Here is a 23,194-nt window from a genome sequence, read left to right on the forward strand (position 1 = left end):
TGGGAACCAAGGACCTATCAGCTACACACGCACGTACTCAGTTCCTGAACAATTACCCATATACGTATGTTTTGATTCGGTCCCCTGGGAAACGGGGTCAAAATGACCTGTTACCTCATCTGATCTGGCAACAGCTCTCCAGTCAATTATTGGTAATAGCCCTTTCAAATAAGCCAATCAGAATAGTCAAAGAACAACCCCCCTTGCTTCTGTGGCCCCTTTAAAAGTTGACTTTACCAGCTATTCGGGGTCCCTCGGCTTCCCGAATGCTGGGGGACCCTGTCATGACAGAATTAATAAAATCCTCATGCGTTTGCATCGGCTGTGGTGTGTGAGATGGTCTCTGGGAGCGACTCCTTCTCAGTGTTTGGACGCTAGAGTCTAACAGTAGCAGCCTGTGCTTGCAAGTTTTTCTTAGGTCACAGGAGATTTGAAGGTTTGGGGGTGGAGTGGGACTTGTAGCTTACAGGGTGCAATAGAGAGGGTGGTGGATTTGGAGCACACTACCTGTAGGAATCTTACCAGCTGGCTGACTAGAGAAGCTGATGCAGGTGGGGAAGGGCCCAAGGTTTTGCGTGGAGCCAAGGGCCTGGAGAGTGGGTGCCAAGTGGCGTGTGTGCTCACACACCTCTTGTTCCACTGTTCCACTGTGTGTCCTCTCAGTCTGTGCTTTAGAGTTCTTCTGAGGTCAGCAAATGAGTTTTTAATCTGCTTAGCAGCGTGGCTAGGATTAAAGCTGCATCTTTTTTGGCTGGCTGCACTGCATTCCATAGATTGCTGAGAGTCTAGCTTCACTGAGGAGGCACTGAAGAGAGACAGGTTTATTATCACAACTCTGGAGTTTCTAGGTCCATGAAGACACCAAGAAGCCTGCAGCTGACTGCTTATGAATACAGTTTAAATATTTCATGGTATATCTTCCTTAAAGAACTATAAGGTTTCTGCCTTTAATGCTGAGTCAGGAACCCTCTCTTAAAGGAAACCTTCCTCTGCCTCTAGCAAACCGAGCCCACGTGATACAATGCGCTACCACCAAGAAATTATCCCATTTCTGCTTAACTACATTTTACCTCTGAGATTTTTTCTTTTGCTTTTTATATATCTCTTTCCTTCTGACTCTGTAGCTGACCAGGTGGCTGGGTAGCTTGCTCATGGACTCTTACTCTTCTTCATTTCTCATATTTTTGCAATTTTAGATATCTCTCCCTCTTTATTGTCTCTGCCCACAAGCCCTACATATTTCTTTCTCTTGTCTAGCCATTGGCTATTAAGGTCTATATTTGATTAATCAGGTGTTTTAGACAGGCACATTAACACAGCTTTATAGAGTTAAACAAATGAAAAAAATGAATGCAATACATCTTTGCATCATTAAACAAATATTCCACAGCATAAATGCATTTGACACATCTTAAAATCATATTCCATTACATGAATTAATTCATCACATACTCTAAGCAAGATCTGTGATTTATGTAAAATTTATAGTAACTGGGCTCTACCTACTAAAGATACATATGTCTTATTGTGACTTGAAAATCAGATTCTCGCCAGGCGATGGTGGTGCACGCATTTAATCCCAGCACTCGGGAGGCAGAGGCAGGTGGATCTCTGTCAGTTCGAGACCAGCCTGTTTTACAGAGGTAGTTCTAGGACAGGCTCCAAAGCCACAGAGAAACCCTGTCTCGAAACACCAAAAAAAAAAAAAGAAAAAAAAAAGAAAGAAAGAAAATCAGATTCTCCAGCTGGGCGGTAGTGGCACATGTCTTTAATTCCATCACTTGGGGGCAGAGGCAGGCAGATCTCTGTGAGTTCAAGGCCAGCCTGGTCTACAAAATCTAGTTCCAGGACAGGCAGCAAAGCAACACAGAGAAACTATGTCTTGAAAAGGAAACGGAAAAAAGAAAATCAGAGTCTCATTCCCAGCCACCCCAAAAGAAACCCTAGGGCTGGATGAGTTCAGAGAGGAATTCTACCAGAACTTCAATGAAGAGTTAACACCTATACTGCTCAAATTGACTTGGTAGAGTGAGGAATATATCGTGGGAGGGGACAGGAGCCCACAGCATTCAATCTGAGTCTTCATGGAGACACAATCTTGCCCACTTTGGTCTGAGGATTCAGTAGACATAAAAGATCTCTGACTCCTTTACTTCTCTGATCTTTCAGAATTTATTCCAATATCTGACTCTGCCTTTTTATAATAAAGAACAATTAGATGTTGTACTAGAGTGATATGTAAAATAAATTTCATCAAACCATTTACTTTCAAAAATCCCACAAAAGTTTCTTAGGTATATTGATTTTTAGAGTTGACATCATTATTAACACTTAGTTTTAGAGTGTTTTATTCCAATTTTATCCCTTCATGTTTAGCTACTGAAGCATGCACACATACCTCTGAAAATCCATTAAGTATAGATGACACTAGATGAGACCTCCATTTAGAAAGTAATGGTGAATTTCATTCTGTATGTTAAATGTATTTATTTTATGTTATGTGCATCATGCTTTGCATTCATGGATGTCTGTGCGATAGTGTCATGTCCTCTAGAACTGGAACTATAGACAGTTGTGAGCTTCCATGTGGTTGCTGAGAACTGAGCCGAGTTCCTCTAGTAGAGCAGGCAGTGAGTGCTCTTAACCACAGTACCATCTCTCCATTGCCGTCATTCAAGTACAATTCTAAATGTGGCTTTACAACAGGAGACAGAGTTTACTTTCCCATGCTTTGGTGGTACAAGCTTTGATTTTCCTTGTAAGCATCAATTTACTTGACTTTTCTATTTTAATAGACACATGAATGCAAAAATAAACTAATAGGTAAATCACTTTCTACTAACAAGTACCTCTCAACTTGATTAAAACAAATAACCAAATCTTGCGTAGATCTAATGCCTCATACTGTTTTATAGTTTTCTTTTGTCAGAAATAGCACTCAGTGCTTCACTGTTTGACTTTTTTTTTACCTTATTATATTGGACCATAGTGTCCAATCACTGAGAAGGAGGAGGAGGAGGAAGAGGAGGAGGAGTTACCTCAAGAGACCATCTCTCATGACAGCTGATGTAAAAGCATGAAAATTTTATTAATTCCATCATGACAGGGTCTTCCAGCAGTCAGGAGGCCAGAAGACCCTGAATGTATGGAACAGGCTATTTTTAAAGGGGAAAACCATAGAAGGAAGGGGTGTCTGGGGGGTGTTCTTTAACTATTATGATTGGCTTATTCAAAAGGGCAAATACCAATAATTGGCTGGAGAGTGGTTGCCAGATGAGGTGAGGTAAAAAGAAACTTCTGAGGGTCACTTTGCCCCTTCCCAGGGACTAAGTCAAAATGTCAGTAGCTGAGTCAACGCCTAAGGGATATCTTGCCCCTCCCTATTCAGGGAGATGGAAAGTTCCCAACACCTCTCAGTACATGCTTGTAACATCTCATAATGCTTAGCTGTTATGTTGGTTCCCAGGGGAGGTGGGGAAGTACTGAGAGTTGTCAGAAATGGCTTCAGAATTGTCTTAAACTTCTACAATTACAGTATAAAGGGTTATTGTCTTAAAATGTTTATAATGTGATACTAAACTTTTTGCTAAAATGTTTCTGATGTGTAGTTAGAGTATAAATAGAAAAATTAGAAACTAAAAGTTTAAAAATTTAATTGACTGGAACTCACAGTATATTAGTCAGGGTTCTCTAGAGTCATGGAACTTATGGACTAAATCTCTCTCCATTCATCTATCATATCTATCTGTCTGTCCATCCATCCACCCACCCACCCACCCACCCACCCACCCACCCATCCATCCATCCATCCATCTCTCTATCTATCTATCTATCTATCTATCTATCTATCTATCTATCTATCTATCTATCTATCTGTGTTCATATGGGGATTTTTTTGGAATAACTTTCAGAGGGCAGTCCAAAAATGGCTGTCAGTGAATGGAAGGTTCAAGAATCTAGCTCAGACCCACCAGACTGGGTGTCTCAGCGGTTTTGTGTATATGCTGGAATCCCAAAGTAGACTTCACTGACAATGAAGGAATACATGTGCTGACAAGGTGAGGAAATGCAGCGATGTCAGAGTCCACAGGACTGTACAGGGAATGCACATGTGACAGAGCACTAGGCAGATCCACAGGAAGTGTATACATCCACCCAAACATGGAGCAACCCATTTTTCTGAGGTCTGGGAATACTTCTCTTTTGGAAAAGTCACTGTCGTACCTGTGTTAATTTGTGGAGCCATGATTCTTCCCTTTGAAATGGGATTTGTTCCCAAAATACCTCAGCAGTGTGACTTCTGTGGGCAATGGTGTGAACTTGCCTCCCCACAACAGTGGGATTTAGAGTGATAACATTCATTCCTTTTTCTAACAGTCAAATTGACATCGGTCAGTCCCACAAATTTACCCTCTAACAGACCACATAGAAATTTCTATAGAAGGCAGGCCTTGAGCAGTAAGACAGCATGCCCCACCTTTGCTAAAAAACAAATCTGGGCATTCCAAAAACTGGTTATCACAAAGAGATTAGATAAGGAGAATGGGTGGATTCAGGATTCAGGCTTGTTTATGAACCTTATCTAACGATTTGGAATATTGGCACTTCCCCTTGAAAGCCGGCTCTTTCCTGGGTCTGGTCATGTGTTCAGGAGTACTGCTGTGTCAGGTTCTACCTGCCTGTTTTTGTCATGCTGACATGCCTATTATCATTGTTCTTGCTTGGGGAATATTCTTATGTAAAGACTAGAAACCTCGTGGAGATCAACCTTTACTCTTACGCTTCTTCTCCTCACTACTTCTACTTCTTTCCCTTACTCTCCTTTTCCTTCCTCTCAGTCCCTTCCCCTTCTCCTTCTTTTCTTTTCTTTACCATTCTTCAGTTCATTTCTTTACCCTTGCATGAAAACTAAAGAAGATGCAGTGGTAATGTACTTCAGTTTAACTTTTACACTCAGATCCTTGCCTGTTGTACACATCCAATTCTAAGCACTCTGGGGTTACTGAGGCTGGCACTCAAGGCTCCCTGGTAGAGAGAAATAATACCCCATGTTTCTTCTTCCATTGTCCTTCCAGCAGAAGGTGGGACACAAATTGAAGGTGTGCCTTCTAGCTTCACGATCTAGATCAACGTTGAGACTCATCCCTCCTTACTATTTGGATCTTTGGCCTGTTGTCCTCCTCCCTTGGTCAATTCTTGCTAATAGATGATGTTTCAATTTTCTTTTTAATATCAACTCAGATTTTTCCACATGAATTTTTAGCTTTTTGTCTGTTTATGTGCGAAAAATATTGATTTTAAAATAATATCTTTCAGGATGGCTCAGCGGTTAAGAGCACCGACTGCTCTTCCAGAGGTCCCGAGTTCGATTCCCAGCACCCATATGGTAGCTCACAACTGTCTATAATTCTAGTTCCAGGGGACCCAACACCCATGGCAAATCACCAATGCACATAAATAAATAAATATAAATAAAAAATAAAATAAAATAATATTTTTCCTCTGCTGTAAAATTCCTATAGGGGAATGCGTAGAGGTTAAAATGCCTAAAATGAAGACAATGAGGTGGTGGCTCATGCCTTTAATCCCAGCACTTGGATGGCAGAGGCAGGTGGAGTTTGAGGCCAGCCTGGTCTACAAGAGCTACTTCCAGTACATGTTCCAAGGCTACAGAGAAACCCTGTATCAAGAAAAATGTCTTGAATGTAACCAAACTTCAGATCCAAACCATCCATATGTGCGTCCTATAATTTTATTTCCACTAATCCAATTTTTTTCTCTGCTTTAGATGATAATTCTCTTTGACTATTTAAATCTTTGTCACCCTTTATAGTTTGGTTCTAATTACTGTTTTGAAATTTTTACCCAAATAGTGGACTATAGATGGTAAATGCCTTGCAGCAATTTCAGAAAATTATTAAGATTTCACAAATAATCTCTCCTAATTTTTAAATTTAGGGCTCAAATTTTTGTAAAAGCATTTTACATGCTGAATAATTAATAGATTCTCCTTTTTGTATATTTTCAGAATATTTTGTAAATTTTTAATCCCCAAGGAGACAAAGTTTGCTTTACTTCAGCAAACATTTTCTCTAAAGTATATTCAGTTGAATCATCTAATAAAATTCTGTATAATGTTGAAAACAAAGCTAACTTGAGTATAATTTCAATTATATTAAGTAACAAACTACTAACCTGCAGTACTTTATATCCTAATTTGTTTATGATAAAACTTTTGAGGACGAGAAAATTTCATTGTATGTTTAAGTGAATTGTATTAGGTAAAATATCTTGAGTAAGAATATAACATCATAGACAGTATGTTGTAACAAAAATAATGTCAAGTTTGTATCAAAAGGAAGCATCCATATCTATATCAATGTAAAATGTATAAATAAGTAGTTACTTTTAAAATTAGGAAAAATTTTCACTTCTCTTAATATCTATTTTTGTCTCTATTGTACATGGCATTGAATATGTATGTCTGTATATGTCTATATAAATAATGTGTAAGTCTTCCACGATGAACAATGTATTTTCCTGCAGTAATTTTTAAATTTCCAGGAAGAAGATGGGGCCCCACAACAAGTCAAATTGCTTGATATCATTACATCAGGATGATAATAGCACTACTATAAGATCTGTTTTGAGTACCAGATGCTCAAGATGGTTCCATCTTAGCTGAAATGGTACCCTTTTTACAATGTTCTGGATTGACCTTCTTATAGGAAGCTCAGAAAAACCTTACCAAATAGTCAGACTATTTGCAATTATACCAGACAGTAATCTTGGAACTTAACCATCATTTTACTTTCACAGGATCCTAAAGAAAGAACATCGCCCCCATGACAGCTAGAAGTAATTCTAAAAGACTTCCTCTCCTCTCCCAACAAAGTTTATCCTCAGGGTTAGGGACATCATTTAGGGGTTGGTTATAATTGGTATAGGATTTTGGGTTGCAGTAGAAAAACATCAGAAGACTTCAAGAGAATATTGTAAATTTTGGTGAAACAGTCAACCCATTTTCTATTATTGGTAAAGGAGAGAACAGGAGCTGGGCAGTGGTGGCGCACGCCTTTAATCCCAGCACTCGGGAGGCAGAGGTAGGCGGATCTCTGAGTTCTAGACCAGCCTTGTCTACAGAGCTAGTTCCAGGACAGGCTCCAAAACCACAGAGAAACCCTGTCTCGAAAAACCAAAAAAAAAAAGTCATCTATGTTTGTCATACTTATAGTTAGAATAATCAGGTTCTTTAGATAAGTAGAGATTATATTCTGCATAGATAGGCAATCTTCAAACACTTCAAAGAACTGTAGAATATGGCATTTAACTAACTTAGAGTTCTTTTGAAGTGAGGCACTATTGCTCCTGGTAGCATGGATCTATTCCCCCAGAGAATGTTGAGCACCGAAAGCACTCCACTTGGAGCTTGTTTTTTTCTTGGCAAAACTGTCTTTTGGGCAAAAACATGCTCATGCCTCAACTACTGAAAAGATAGATGATGTCTGAATATGGATAAACAGGTCTGTTAAATCTTGACAAGACAGGGTAAGATGGTTTTGAAAAATTTCCTCCCTCTGAAAATGATCTGTCAGTTATTCTAGGTCTTTGCAAAAGTTGGTCCCTTCAACTTTGCAAATGAGACTTTGCATGATTGCCCAGGTAGCCAGTTATCTCTGTAATTTGTTGCACATTTTGTTTTTTTTAAAGATTTATTTATTTATTATGTATACAACATTCCTTCCATGTATGCTTGCCAGAAGAGGGAATCAGATCTCACCATAGATGACTCTGAGCCACCATGTGGTTGCTGGCAATTGAACTCAGGACCTCTGGAAGAGCTGTCAGTGCTCTTAACCTCTGAGCCATCTCTCCAGCCCTGTTGCACATTTTGAAAAGTTGCTTGATTGCACTTCCTGCTTACTCAAGTATTATTTCCCTTCTCAGATTCAATGGGGTTGAAAACTAGATAGTTGTAGTTACTTTCCTCTCATAACTTGTCCAAATTATTTATTAAACAAGAATTAAACTAGTTAGGATGGGAAAATTGTTGAATATATTGTTCTTAATGTATATAATTTTGTATTGGGCTTAGAACTCTCTTATTTATACAAAAGGGGGAGATGCTGTAGAAAGAATTACAGGCAGTGGTTTCCTGCCCATTGGGGCGTGGCATCTTATACTATACTTGCCAATGTAGAGCATGAGTTTGGCCTCTTTTCTGGCTGTGTGATTCAGATTCTGATCTCTGTTCAAGCACAAGTTTCTGATTTGAGTCCATCCCTAAATAAGTATACATTTATTTCTCAATTCTGAGCTGGTGTTGTATTTCTTTAAAGCATCCTTCTTCAAGCAACATTAAATGGGAATCATTGAAATGACTAAATGCATTTTTTTCCATTGTTGACCATGAACTAATAGTAACCGGGTTCACAATGTACCTGACTGAATGAACAACTTCCCAGAAAAGATCATGTATTTGAACAAGTTTCTCTCCATAGTGGTTTTCTTTCAATTATCTGTGGATCCTTAGTAGGAGAAGAAGCCCTTCTATATAAAATTTCTCATTGTATCCAATGAATCTCAATACCCTCAAGTAATTTCCTGACATCTAAATCTATTGTGTTAACTGGGCGATGGTGGCACACACCTTTAATCCCAGGACTCGGGAGGCAGAGGCAGGCAGATCTCTGTGAGTTTGAGACCAGCCTGGTCTACCGAGCTAGCTCCAGGACAGGCTCCAAAGCCACAGAGGAACCCTGTCTGGAAAAACCAAAAAAATAAATAAAATAAAATAAATCTACTGTGTTGTGCTTGACATTAATCAGCCAGCTTCCTACTTATACTGAAATGCTTTTAACATCATTATAGGCTCGATCTCTAAATCACATAAAATATAGCAGAAACAGTTGTTATTCAGTCCTCAGGTAACCTGCTGTTTTAATTGTTTCGTTTGCTTATCTGAGTAACTGTGTGGCTCTCAATTCCTGTAACTAAAGGGAGGTATCATTCCTGGCTCTATTTGTTTTTATGTTATTGGATGATGGTGCTAGAATGTAGGTATTTTTTATGTCAAGTATATACTGCTGTGCTGAGCTTCATAATTTCTTGAATTTTAAAAATTGACAGAGGGCATCACTCTGATTGCCAAGATACCATGTATTCATAACATTAATACTGCCTGAGTGTTCTGAGTCATTAACTGGAGTGAAAACAATTCTTTGTGGAAAGTTCAATAAAAGTCTTTCAGTTCTTTGTATCCCATTGTTTGTTTCATTCCGGTTTTCAATGGAAACAGGGTCTCAATGTGTATTTCCACCTCTCCTGGACCTGATTGCTTAGACTTGACTGACATTCAACTCAGAGACAAATATTCCCACCTCTGTTTTCTGAGTGTTGTGGTTAAAGGCACAATACTTCAATACACCCAGTTTGTCCATCTTTTCTTCCTTTCTGTAGTCAGTAGTTTTTTTGTACAATATTCTCATGCATACAATGTACTGTTGATCTTTTCTGTTTTTCTCTCCCTATGAATAGATATTTCTCTTATAAGGTGGTACAAAGGGTACAGAAATAAAAGAATTGACTCTCCTTTTAAATTTCATTCTAAAGTGACTGTCTATGTCATGGAATAAGAGTGGATAACACCAGCATCATACAACTGTACTTTCAAAGAAGTATGCATTCCAATGTTGCCACTGTCATGCTTACATTGTACACATGTGTGGTATATTTTTGAAGGCAGTGACCTATGATGATGTGCATATCAACTTCAGTAAGGAAGAGTGGGATTTGCTGGATGCTTCCCAGAAGAATCTCTACAGAGATGTGATGCTCGAGACCTACAGGAACCTCACTACTATTGGTAAAAATAAATTTCTTTCATGTTTCAAAATATGGAGACAACTCTTCCTTGGTTTATGTTGTTGTTCTGTAATTTGATTTAGAAAGAAGGAGAATGAGGTGAACAACACAGTCATAGTTCTTAGGATATAAGCTAATTATTTCACAATGTTAAATACTATAACATACATATTCTGGCACTATATTTTAGGATACATGGGGGAAGATCATAACACTGAGGAACATCGTCAATGGTGTAGAAGGCATGCAAGGTAATTTTCTTATGCAAGTTTATTACAATCTGCCTCTGATGAGTTTGTAATGTGTTATGACACTTTTTAACAAAACAACAGTGTAAATAAGCACAGCTTCAAATGAATTGATGGTTAATAAATTCTCACAAATCCATATAACTCAATTTCCTGTATATGAATTGCATTTGCAAGGCATTCATTTAAGAAAAATTCTGGGAAGCAATGACTAAACAGATTTTAGCATTAAACATGAGAGCTAAATTATACATCGGCCAGTCCATTTGTTTCTTGTTACTCATGACAGAAAATGTATACACATTTCAGTGATGATGAATATAGCTGCAAACCTTTCTACTAAATCAATAGCCCATGGTAAGTAAGTCTTGTATTACTCATATAGTTTTTGTGACTGTTAAGTTTAATGAAAGCAGCTGTTGGAGTCAAGGATCAAGGGGCAGGTGTTGTGGAGAAACCTTAATACCTATACCACAAGTCTCTGAGGAACAGAAAGTCAAACCGTGAGGATTCAATCTGGAAATCTTTTATTGACTATTCTTCCTTTCCTATATATATCATATGTTACTCTTGATACAAGAGTATGAGCATAGGGATATGCAAATATTTAGCATACCTCTCCTTAAGAACAATTAAGAAGATTAAATGTAGTTCCTATGTAGAGTATACTTGTTGAATTTGATACAAGAATACAACGTTAATTCATTTTCTACCATCATTGTTAATACTTAAACATACATTATGAAAAAACCATGATGAGTTCTAGGTCTGTGCAAATACTTTTAGGTGTCTTAGTTCACTTAGCAAATGTAAAATGATTTACGATATAGTAAAATTTATAAATGTAGTAAAGTTGGTAAAGCACTCAGTGTATGCAGTTCTCTTCAAAAATCTAAAAAATTTAATAGAAAAATATAGGTATAGATGAAAAGGTAAACCATGGCACAAAGGAAATTATCACAAATATTTTTTGAGATGCAAAATGACCCCTAATGGGTGAACAAAACATGATTTAAAACAAAGATATAGAACCATAATGTTTGATTCCTTTTTACAATTGGAAAAAATATGAAGTTAATTCCTATAGATATGAGGTTTCACAGTGCATTGAATGTGGTGAAACTTTTACATGTGTATATTATCCTTGCAGGATTGAAAGAAATCAAACTGGAGCGGCGTTTTCCGTATATTCTCACTGTGCTAAAGCCTTATGTTATAACACTCATCTTCTAAGGAATGAAACACATACCGGAGAAAAATGCTCGAAAATTAAGCAATGTGATAAAACCTTTCTTCATCACAATCATCTTCAAAGCCATAAAAGAACACATACTGGAGAGAAACCCTATGAATATAATCAGTGTGGTAAAGACTTTACTCAATACAGTGTTCTTCAAACTCATAAAGGAACACATACTGGAGAGAAACCCTATGAATGTAATCAGTGTGCTAAGGCATTTGCTGAGAACAGTGCTCTTCAAAAACATAAAAGAACACATACTGGAGAGAAACCCTATGAATGTAATCAGTGTGGTAAGGCCTTTGCACATCATAGTCATCTTCAATTGCATAAGAGAACACATACTGGAGAGAAACCCCATGAATGTAATCAGTGTGGGAAGGCCTTTGCACAACGTAGTCATCTTCAAGTGCATAAAAGAACACATACTGGAGAGAAACCCTATGAATGTAATCAGTGTTCTAAGGCCTTTGCTGACAACAGTGCTTTTCAAAAACATAAAAGAACACATACTGGAGAGAAACCCTATGAATGTAATCAGTGTGGTAAGGGCTTTGCACATCATAGTAATCTTCAATTGCATAAAAGAACACATACTGGAGAGAAACCCTATGAATGTAATCAGTGTGGTAAGGCCTTTGCACATCATAGTTCCCTTAAATTGCATAAAAGAACACATACTGGAGAGAAACCCCATGAATGTAATCAGTGCGGTAAGGAATTTACACGTCATAGTTCCCTTCAATTGCATAAAAGAACACATACTGGAGAGAAACCCCATGAATGTAATCAGTGTGGCAAGGCCTTTGCACATCATAGTAATCTTCATTTGCATAAGAGAACACATACTGGAGAGAAACCCCATGAATGTAATCATTGTGGTAAGGTCTTTGCACGTCATAGTTCTCTTACATTGCATAAAAGAACACATACTGGAGAGAAACCCTATGAATGTAATCAGTGCGGTAAGGCATTTACACGTCATAGTTCCCTTCAATTGCATAAAAGAACACATACTGGAGAGAAACCCTATGAATGTAATCAGTGTGGCAAGGCCTTTGCAACTCATAGTCACCTTCAATTGCATAAAAGAACACATACTGGAGAGAAACCCTATGAATGTAATCAGTGTGGTAAGGCCTTTGCACGTCATAGTCATCTTCAATTGCATAAAAGAACACATACTGGAGAGAAACCCTATGAATGTAATCAGTGTGGTAAGGCATTTACCCAACTTCGTGGTCTTCAAATACATAAAACAATACACACTGGAGAGAAACCCTATGAATGCAATCAGTGTGGCAAGGCCTTTGCCCATCATAGTCAACTTCAAAGGCATAAAAGATCACATACTGGATAGAAACCCTATGTATCCAATCAGTGTGTTAAGACCTTTGAATATGAAAACAGTCTTCACATCATAAAAGAAATCATGCTAGAAAGAAACCTTAGGAGTGAAATCATTGTGGTAAGGCCTTTACAGACCAGAACTCCTGTACTCTTGAAAGGCATAATATAACACCTACTGTAGAGATATTAATGAATGGAATTTGTGGTAGGTGGAGGAAGGTCATTGGTTAATCAAGAAACTGCCTTGCCCATTTGATAGGCCAGCCCTTAGGTGGCTGAAGTAGACAGAACAGAATGCCGGGTAGGGAGAGGGAAGTGAAGCAGACGTCATTTCCTCTCCTGTCCGGGGAAAATGCGATGCAACCTGCCACCAGGGCAGACATGCTGAATCTTTCCCGGTAAGCGCACCTCTTGCTGCTACACAGATTAGAAATGGGCTAAATTAATACGTGAGAATTAGCCTAGAAGAGGCTAGATATAATGGGCCAAGCAGTGTTTTAATTTATACAATTTGTGTGTTGTTATTTTTGGGCATAAGCTAGCTAGGCACCCGGGAGCTGGGTTTCAGAAAGCAGCCCGAAGGTCCTTCAACAGAATGGTGCCGATGTGGACAACTGCTTCCACAAAAAGCGTGGGAAAGCTTGGGAAAGAATAGAGTAAAGCATGTTTTCTTGGTAGCAGCAATTTCTCATTCTGCTCTACTTTCTAGAGGCAAGCAAGCATTCTCATCTAAGAGAGGCTTCCTGACTGAGCTTTAGCTGCAAAACCCTGCATCTCTTAAGAGATCCTGCCAAGAAACACTTAAATGGTGTTGATAAAAGCCAACTGAATGCTTGTTTGTTTTCAGCAGTAGCAGGAAAAAAGTGCCATTTTAAAATGCCCTCTTCTGGGCTGTCCTGCCAGGGCAGACTCTGACTCTTAAAGCATGCAGTTGACTGAGTGTGGTCTGGGAGCAGAATGCTCCAGCTTGCTTGCTGGCAGGGACCTTGAAACGCCATAGACTTGTGGCAATAAACATGGCTACAGCTGGTACCTTCACCGTGAAGCTGAAAGCTAAGGCTGGATCTAGCCGCCAATGCCACGGCTTTAATCCTGCCCATATTGCTCAGTAGTTTATAAGCTCGTGTGGTCAGAAAAAAAGAGGGAGATATATAGTAAAGAGAGATTCAAAAACAAAGAAAACCTTTAAATGATTTACAATGTGTTAAGAATATATGCAGGCTAAAAGTTAAAGTTCTTAAAGTAAAAAACAAAAAGGAAAGAGAGTGTTTGGTTGTGGTACTACACACCTTTAATCCCAACACTTGGGAGGCAGAGGGAGATTGACTTCTGTGACTTCAAGGTGTGGTAGCACACACCTTTAATCCCAATGCCTGGGAGGCAGAGACAGGCAGATCTCTTAGAGTTCAAGGACAGCCTTCTCTACAGAGTTATTCCAGGACAAAGATATACAGAGAATATAAAATAAAAGTAAAAATAAATGAAATAGAGGTTAAAGTAAAACCGCACAAAGATGGAAAATACACAGAGAATCTTGATAGTGTATGCTATTGTGCTCTTTGAATTGTTTTAATGGTGAGGAAAGAGCAACATCTGCTAAAAGATATTTGTTTATAAATGCTGCTGAACTAATCCAAGATAGATATTTTGAAAATACCTTGACTTCAGAATTTGCATCTAAGGATATGATACTTTGGAAAAGAGATTCTTCTTTTGTTTTCACAGGATTAGACCATATGGATTGCTTCTATTCTAATATGGTATAATAGACCGCGACCTTCTGAAAGGTTGCTGTGAACACCTTCAGAAAATTAATTATCTGCAAACTGAGACAAATCTAGCACACAGGTTATACCCTCAAAAACCTGACTAACAGCGCCCCTTTATAGCAGGAAGCAGTTTGGAGAGAAATAACTACGTCCATATTCCCAAATATTGTTTATAAATATTCTTTTACATATAAAGGGTGATATAATATTGATATAAATAATTTGGATTGAAATGAATCTTGCTTTTCTGATACTAATTTAAGGTCAATTTTGTTATGTGTGTATATATTTCTGATATTGATTAAGGTATTGTGATTGTGTAGTTTATTTAAAAATGTAATGTATATAGGTTATTAATAGATATTCATCTATAATAGTCAAGTTTGTAGTCATGTTAGATTTTTTAGATGTGCATAGATATATTTTAGATAGGCATTCTTCATATCTTTCAAAGACTGCAGCATATGGCATTTAAAATATTTTAATAACTTAGGGTTTTGCATGGCAATGAGACACATCTGCTCCTGGCAACATCAGCTGCTTCAAGAGGAAGATGGGCATCGAAGAGGCTCCTTATGGAGTTTGATAGCCATTTGGGCAAGAAACTGCTCTTGCCTGGACTACTGCATAAACTGGACACAGAAAATCCTCAGAGAGAGGACTGCTGAGCTTGCCTAAAGGTGAGATGATCATTCGGAGTTCCTGATTCATGAAAGAGTCTGTGAGACATTCTGCAGGACACAGCAGATAGTGACTGAACTGCCTTTGAAATTTCCTGATTCATTGAAATGTCTGCTGGAAACTATGGCACTGTAGGCCGAAGATGGATGCCCCAACTGTACAGAGAAACTTTGGGTGACTGTCCAGGAAGTGAGATGTCTCTGTGATTTCTAGAGTTTTCTAAGTTGCTTATTTCTCACCGTCCAGCTAATATTGTATCTTTCTGGAGTCTTTGATGGAATTGAAGAATAGTTTTAGTATTCCTTAGTTATGATAAAGATAAAATAGGTGTAAATATTGTAATTCTTAATTGTAACTGTTTTGTTATATGTAATTTTACCATGTTAAAGTGAAAGCTTTTCCTACTTGTTTAAACAGATAAAGGGGATATGATGGAGGAAGGTCATTGATTAATAGAGGATCTTCCTTGGCCCCATTTGAGGCCAGCTGTGGCTGGCAGCTCCTTGAATCATCTCCAAGTACATAATATGAGCCTACCTGTGGAGCAACTCTGAAGTTAATGTCTTTATTCTTCAAAACCATGAGAAAACATCATACTGTAGTGAAACTCTATAAACTAATTCAGTGTCATATTGTTTTGTGCTTCATATGAGGGTAAGACTTTGTGTATAATCAATCTGATAAAGCTTGTGCATATTATCATAATCTTTTGGACCTGAGGAAAAAGCTAGGGGCTCATTTTAAATTATTCTTTAAGATCTTAAGACACTTACAGTCAGTTAACCAAAAGCAGCTATTGTGTAGAGAAAAATTTGATACTGTCCACAATCTGTTTAAGCATCATGATACCTCTATTTATTCTATTTTAAACCAGGATTGTATTTCATAAAACCTTTTATGAAGTATTATGGGTTACAGCAAGGGTATTATAACATTGGGCCTGAAACCAGAGCCAAAGAAAAGCACTTTATCTCTGAATCTAGAACTAGGTAAAAAAATGTCCCTGAAGACAGCCAAAACATTAAAAAATTGACTGTGAAAGAAACCCAATTTGGCTCTCAAACCACAACCATAAAATCATAAAATTCAATGATGTTTTTAAGCCCAAAGGATACCATTAACTGAAATACGAGAGGCTTGAAGAGTCAAATCTCTCATACCTTTACTTGTATGTTTTGTTTAAAAGTTCCCTTAGAAGTTGGGGTATAATTATGGTTATCAGAATATTGGGAATGGTCATGAGGAAGGTAGATAGAAGGTGGTTACAAGGAATATTTTTTGAAAAAGTTGGCTAGAATTAATATATTATGGAAATCTGACCGTTAACCATAGGCAGAAATAATATAAAATATTATGGAATCACTTACTAAAGAAGTGAAAGTACTGTAGGAAATGAACATTAAAACTTTGAAGCAAACAACTGAAGAAGACACCGGAGAATGGGTAGATGTCCCTTGCCCCTGTTAGGTAGAAATCAAGATAGTAAAAATGAAAACCTTTCCAAAAACAATCTACAGGTTCAATGCCATTCCCATGTAAACATCAGAAAAATTCTTCACAGACCTCAAAAATAGAAATACTCAACTTCATATAGTAAAGCAAAAAAAAAAATGCAGGATATGCAAAACAACTGTATGCAAAAAATAATTTCTGGAGTCATCACATTCCCTGACTTAAATCTACTACAGAGCTACAGTACTGAAAATAGCCTGGTATTGGCACAAAAACAGACAGGAGGACCAATGGAAATGATTCTGGGAATCGTATATCAATCCACTCACCTACTACACCTGAATTTTGTCAAAGAACCAAAAAATATATGATGGAAAAAGAAAGCATATTCAACATGTTGCTGGCATAACTGAATATCAATGTGGGGAAGAATGAAAGTAGATCCACATCTATCATCATGAATAAAACTCAAGTCCAAATGGATCAAAGACCATAGCAGAAAGCCAAACACACTAAGCCACATAAAAGACATAGGAAGTATACTTGAACACACTGGCAAAAGAGACCACTTTCAAATTATAACCCCAGCAGCACAGACACTGAGAGAAATAATTAATAAATGAGACCTTTTGAAACAAAACTTTCTGTGAACCAAAGACATGATCAGAAATACAAAAAAGGCAGCCTATAGTATGGGAAAAGATCTTCACCTACCCCACATTGGACAGAGGACTGATCTTTAAAACATATAAAGAAATAAAAGAAATAGTCATCAAAAGAATAAATTATCCAATATTAAATGGAGTACAGACATAAACAACTTTCAACTTATAAATCTAAAATTACTGAGAGACACTTAGTGATATTTCCAAACTCCTTAGCGATTAGAGAAATGAAAATCAGAACAACTCTGAAATTCCCTCATATCTGTAATAATAGGCAAAATAAAAAACATTGGTGACAACTTACGCTGGACAGGATGTGGGGTTAAGAGAACACTCCTCCATTGCTGATGGGGGTGCAAACTGAGTCAGACACTTTGATATGGTGTTTTCTCAGAAAATTAGAAAGCCAACTGCCTGGTTGTGAGGCATGCCTTTAATCCCTGCACTTGGGAGGCAGAGACAGGCCCCTCTGACTTCAAGGCCAGCCTGGTCTACAAGAGCTAGTTCCAGGACAGGCTCCAAATCTACAGAGAAACCGTGTCTTGGAAAACCAAAAATTATAAAGTAAGAAAATTATGAAACAACCTATCTTAAAACCCAGCAATACCACTTTTGATAGGTACCTAGTGGATACTCAGGCATACTACAAGGACTAGTGGTCAACTATGTTCACAGCAATATTATTTGTTCACAGCCAGAACCTAAAAACATCCCTTCCACTGAAGAATGGACAAAGAAATTAACATGGATAAAGACAATTACATCTTCAAATTTATGGGCAAATTTTTGGATCTAGAAAAGATAAGAGTGAGTTAACCCAGACCCAGAAAGAAAAATATAAATGTACTCACTCCTAAGTGGTGTTTAAATATAAAACAGAGGACAACCAGTCTACAATTCTCAAAGAACATAGACAACAAAATGGAAACAAAGAGATATACATAAATCTATTCTATATTGACTTAGACAAAGACAAGATCTTAGTAAATTGGGAACGTGTGGATCATGGGAAAGGGAAAGGGGACTGGAAGGGAGAGTAGTTGAATAAAAGATAGTTAAAAAATCCTTGGTAAACAGCAGTTCATGGGTGAATTATACAAAGTACAAAATGAATAGCTGAAATATGCTTAATTTTGTAGCTGAATAAAATAATTCCTCTTTCCAAGGCAAACTGATTTGTGACATTTAAGTAAAAGCAATCCACACATATTTTCCAAAAGAAAATTGAAGGTGTATACCATATCTCCCCATGTTTCCAAACCTATGATCACACACACATGAGAGAGAGAAGTGTTTGTTTTTACTTAATATAGCTGCATTCATTCTAAATTCACAATTAAACACTGAGTTCATGTTTTTATTATGAATTTTGAAGGTTGTACAAATCAGAGTGACAGACCCTGAACTATGTGAGTACTAATTGAATCGTTAACTTTTGAAAATACCAAGTTAGGGTATAAGAATATCTTGGGCTTTTATAGGTCAGATGAGCACCTACAGGGCAATGAATTTTTTTTAAAAAAATATTTTTATGGTTTATTTAACTTTATTTTTATGTGTGAAGGTGTCAGATCCCTAGCAACTGGATCTTCAGACAGTTGTGAGCTACCATGTGGGTGCTGGGAATTGAACCCAGGTCCTCTGGAAGAGCAGTCAGTGCTCTTAACCACTGAGCCATATCTCCAGCCCCAGGGCAATGGATGTTGTATCCAATGAATCTAGCAGGCAAAATCAAGAGCTGAATTGAGGAAAGTGACCACACAGTTTACAGATTGATTTATAATGTATGAGACCATGCCCAAGTGGAGTGGTATCTTACAGGCTATTGACTGAAGAAGCTCTCCCAGCACCTAACCCTTTTGCTTAAATAAGAAATTCCAAACTTGGCAGGGTGGTGGTGGCGCACGCCTTTAATCCCAGCACTCGGGAGGCAGAGGCAGGCTGATCTCTGTGAGTTCGAGGTCAGCCTGGTCTACAAGAGCTAGTTCCAGGACAGGCTCCAAAACCACAGAGAAACCCTGTCTCGAAAAACCAAAAAAAAAAAAAAAAAAAAAAGAAAAGAAATTCCAAACTCAATACAAAACTATGTATACAAGCCGGGCGGTGGTGTCGCACGCCTTTAATCCCAGCACTCGGGATGCAGAGGCAGTCGGATCTCAGTGAGTTCGAGACCAGCCTGGTCTACAGAGCTAGTTCCAGGACAGGCTCCAAAGCCACAGAGAAACCCTGACTCGAAAAAACCAAAAAAAAACTATGTATACAAGTAACAGATGTCAAATATAAAGTTAGAGTTATAAGCATAATCAATATTAAGGAAGGAATATCTACTAATGTTTTGATAAGCATTCTATCCTAAGGAATTCATGTCTTGTAGAAATGGCTTGGCTAGATCACAAGAGGATGATTAGTAAGTATGATTATCTTATCTTCAGCCCCATCAAAGACCTGAGAAGAGCATTAATATTACTTGAGTAGGGCAGGTAGTGAAGTCCAGCAGCCCGCAAAAAGTGTGGTAGATGACAGAGACAACTGACTGCCTGAGCAATCAACTAAAGTCTCATTACAATGTTGAAGATTAAGACTTCCTATCAGAATATAAAAAATCTTTAATCAGCTATGCAGTAAAGCAGGAAAATGATATCAAAATATAAACCATGTATAAGTATCTTGATCAGAGGTAGAATGATATAATGCAATATGATAAATATCTCATAAAATTGTGTCAATAAACAATGTTTTAAACAGAGGTACAATCATGCATAGATACAATCTGACAAAATAACTTTGCATAGGTGTTACAAACATTCTAAACAAAAATAGAAATATTCTATATGATAAGTATAATTTGAATTTGTATCAAAGAAAAGTCTATACCAATGTAAATTATCCATAAATAATAGTTCACAAGTATTCCTTCTATTACAAACTATTATTAGTAGTGTGAGTAAGTAATCTACCTATTATCCCATTCAATTTTCCATCTTTTTTTGGGATCTCTGGGTATACATAATTTCACCCAAGCCTATATGAGTAATAATCAACTCTTAAATGTTGTCCCTGACCATGAAGACAAACTTTTTTGGGAGAGGGGATGGCATCTTCTAGAATTGCTTCCAGATGTCATGGGGGCGATGTTCTTTCTATGGGATATTATAAAAGTAAAATGATTTCTAAGTATTTGATAGGGTTGTTCTGAAGTTCTAATTTGGAATTGTGGCCAGAACGTTGTAAGAAGGTGCACCATATCTGCAGCTTTTACCCATAAGTCGGTCTCATGGTGCTATTAGCATCATGCTTTCATATCAATCAGGTAGAGACATTGTGGGGCCCCAATGTCTTCTTCTTGGAAGCTGTTCATTGTTGAAAATGTAAACATTATTCATGTAGACATATTTTTAGTGAAATATAAGATATAGACAAAATGGGCATGAAGGAAAGTATAATGTTCCTTTAAAATCTATCTTCTTTCTGTCCCATACGAGAAGGCTGTTGATATGAGACAGAAGTTTAGAGTTATTCTTTTAACGTTCTGCTTGGATTTAGAGAAGGATTGACACTGTCTAATTCTAAAACCATTTCTGATTCTGAAGTAGAGATGTAAATACAAAGGAGACATCTAAAGCTGTAGCCCATACAAAGCACCTAACAGATTACCTCTCTGGGGTTGGGCTCACTCACAGGCTTATAGGTCAGTAGCTGCCCCCTTCCTGAGACAGAAAGCATGCGGTGTGTGGCAAACAGAACCAGAAGAGACAGATCAGCTACAAGTGTAGGAAAAATGAAAATATTCCAGATAGTGAGAACAGTGCAAGCCATGGCTTAGAGGCTGCAGCAAAGTCAGCAGGACCTTTAGAGCCATTCATCCCTGTGCCAGTAGAGCAGCAACAACACACATCTGCCCTAAGCCAGAAACTCTGGAAGGAAAACACACTGTGTTTTGAGAGTCTTCCAAATAATTCCAGTATGTGAGTAAGTTTTAGGACCTCTGATCCAGGCTACCAGCTCTCAAATGCTATTTGCAGGGCTCTTCTTGGGCATAGGACCAGAGGTGAAGTGGATATATGTTCTGATAAGTTTGTAAGTGCATAATCTACATTGCTTTTGGAGAGTCACCAATAAACATTAGCCATTTAGAGGTTTCAAGAAGTCCTACAGTAAAGACCTTTATTTCTCATTCACCTTTGGATCTCTGTGATTCTGCCTATTCATACTTCCATAAATACCCTCTTAGGGATATTATCCTCACTATTCACATGGATGCAATGTAACCTACAGAAAATTAGAAGACTGTCCCAAAGTCACAGAACCTGTATCCATGTTGGAAAAGACCTTAACACATTTTCTGTTCTCAATACCCTGCATCCTCTGTCCTTCCACTCTACTGTGTATCCATGCATAACTCTGTGTTATGTAGTGCCGATATCTAGGTGGAGACCTCCAAATGCCGTGCCCTGTGCCCCTGTGTCTGCGCTCTGTGCGCTGGCACGCAGTTCACTAGCTTTGGGCAAGGGGACTGGAGGTTAAAATACACAGACACACCAGACAGAGAGACAGTGACACAGGTCATCCTTGAATTCCCCAAGAATGCCCCCTTTATTGTGTTCAGGGGCAGATTTATATGGAGAGAGCCACGCCCCAGCCAAACCCACCAAAAACCATCCTCCTGCCATCAGGAACTCCTGAAGGTCTCATGCTCAGAGCAGCTGTAGGCACTCAGATCAGGGGATTACAAGAAATTCAGGATCTGTGGTCTCACCAAGCTGGAAGGTGGAGGCACGGTGGGGCGGAGCAGTTGGCTCCGACCCCATCGGGATGGGGTAGATTCCATCCAGGCCGGTTGGCCCGGGCTGGGACAGAGGTCCAGGCCAACAGGCCTTGTGGCATTTGTGCTGAGCTTCTGTGCCCTGAGGCCCGCGCTGGAAGTGGGCCTAGTGTTCTTGCCTCATCGGTCCTCGAGGCTGGTCCCGGGGTTTGCATGTGTCACAGCCCCTCAGTGGCCGCTGCTTGGAGCCGCCGCAGCTCACAGTCCACTGCAACATTTCAGAAGGTCTCAGGGATTCAAACCATATGAATATGGAATAAATCCTTAGGCTCTTTTTGTCTGTGGAGACAAAAACAGAACCTCTTTAAAAAAAAATTAAATTCTTAAGCCCATATTTTAAAGTCAAGATACTTTTCTTAGCAGTTCCTAGAATCAAATGTCTTTCTCCAGTCCAGAACACAAAAGACAACACAATCAACATATCATACATCTGTACACATTTATCTTTTTAAGCTATAAACATTATCTATTCCCAATACATACATACCATCTGGCTGGGGAAAACCCTGTTTGCTTACCTCTCTTTCTTGGTTGGTTCCACTTGCTGCCAAACTGAGTGAAGGATGTCAAGATTAACACATATACCCCAATCCACCCTCACCTTCTGAGGGTGACCTCTCAGCGTTCCCTAGTTCCCGATATCTCGGCTAGGACCTCCAATTGATGAAATCTCGGTGGAAGACCTCCAATTGCCGCGCACCCAGTAACTGAGCTAGTTCCGGGACAGGCACCAAAGCTACAGAGAAACCCTGTCTCGAAGAAAAGAAAAAGACTTCACTCTTGGTTAGGTTCATTCATTCACAGCTATAATACCAGCATTTGTGAAGTTAAGGCAGATTGATGGTTAAATTAATGTCATCTTGGGCTACATAGTATGACCAGTACCAAGAAAATAAATAGATACTAGACTTTAGTATTGCCCTTCTTAATGTGTCCTCAGTGGGGAGCTGGGAGTACCATTTTAAGTACTATTTAAGAGTGCATCATTTCCTGACTGACAGTCACAAATGGCTCCTCACTGCTTTCAAGATGAAAAAGATGCTCATCAGCAGGACCTCACAGCTGCCTGCATGCCTGCCTAGATCCCAGATTTCTCCTACACT

General features: G+C 38.4%; 1 protein-coding gene across 2 annotated transcripts; it reads left to right on the plus strand.

Moving 5' to 3' along the window:
• Positions 1–9,831: 9,831 nt before the first annotated feature.
• Positions 9,832–12,712, plus strand: LOC142839999 (uncharacterized). Of its 2 annotated transcripts, none has more exons than XM_075956452.1 (3): positions 9,832–9,865; positions 10,055–10,115; positions 11,263–12,712. In XM_075956452.1, exons 1-3 carry the CDS (start codon positions 9,832–9,834, stop codon positions 12,710–12,712), a joined length of 1,545 nt encoding a protein of 514 aa, XP_075812567.1. The 2 variants fall into 2 exon arrangements, with proteins under 2 accessions (XP_075812567.1, XP_075812568.1); XM_075956453.1 differs by having other exon boundaries at positions 11,347–12,712.
• The last annotated feature ends 10,482 nt before the right edge of the window (positions 12,713–23,194 follow it).

This window comes from Microtus pennsylvanicus, chromosome 22, assembly GCF_037038515.1.
Source record: "Microtus pennsylvanicus isolate mMicPen1 chromosome 22, mMicPen1.hap1, whole genome shotgun sequence".
NCBI classification, from domain to species: Eukaryota; Metazoa; Chordata; class Mammalia; order Rodentia; family Cricetidae; genus Microtus; species Microtus pennsylvanicus.

Coding starts and splice junctions, on each gene's coding strand:
- LOC142839999 (XM_075956452.1), top strand. CDS start 9,832: ATGCTCGAGACCTACAGGAACCTCACTACTATTG. Junction 9,866..10,054: donor CAGGAACCTCACTACTATTG/GTAAAAATAAAT, acceptor ACTATATTTTAG/GATACATGGGGGAAGATCAT. Junction 10,116..11,262: donor TGGTGTAGAAGGCATGCAAG/GTAATTTTCTTA, acceptor TTATCCTTGCAG/GATTGAAAGAAATCAAACTG.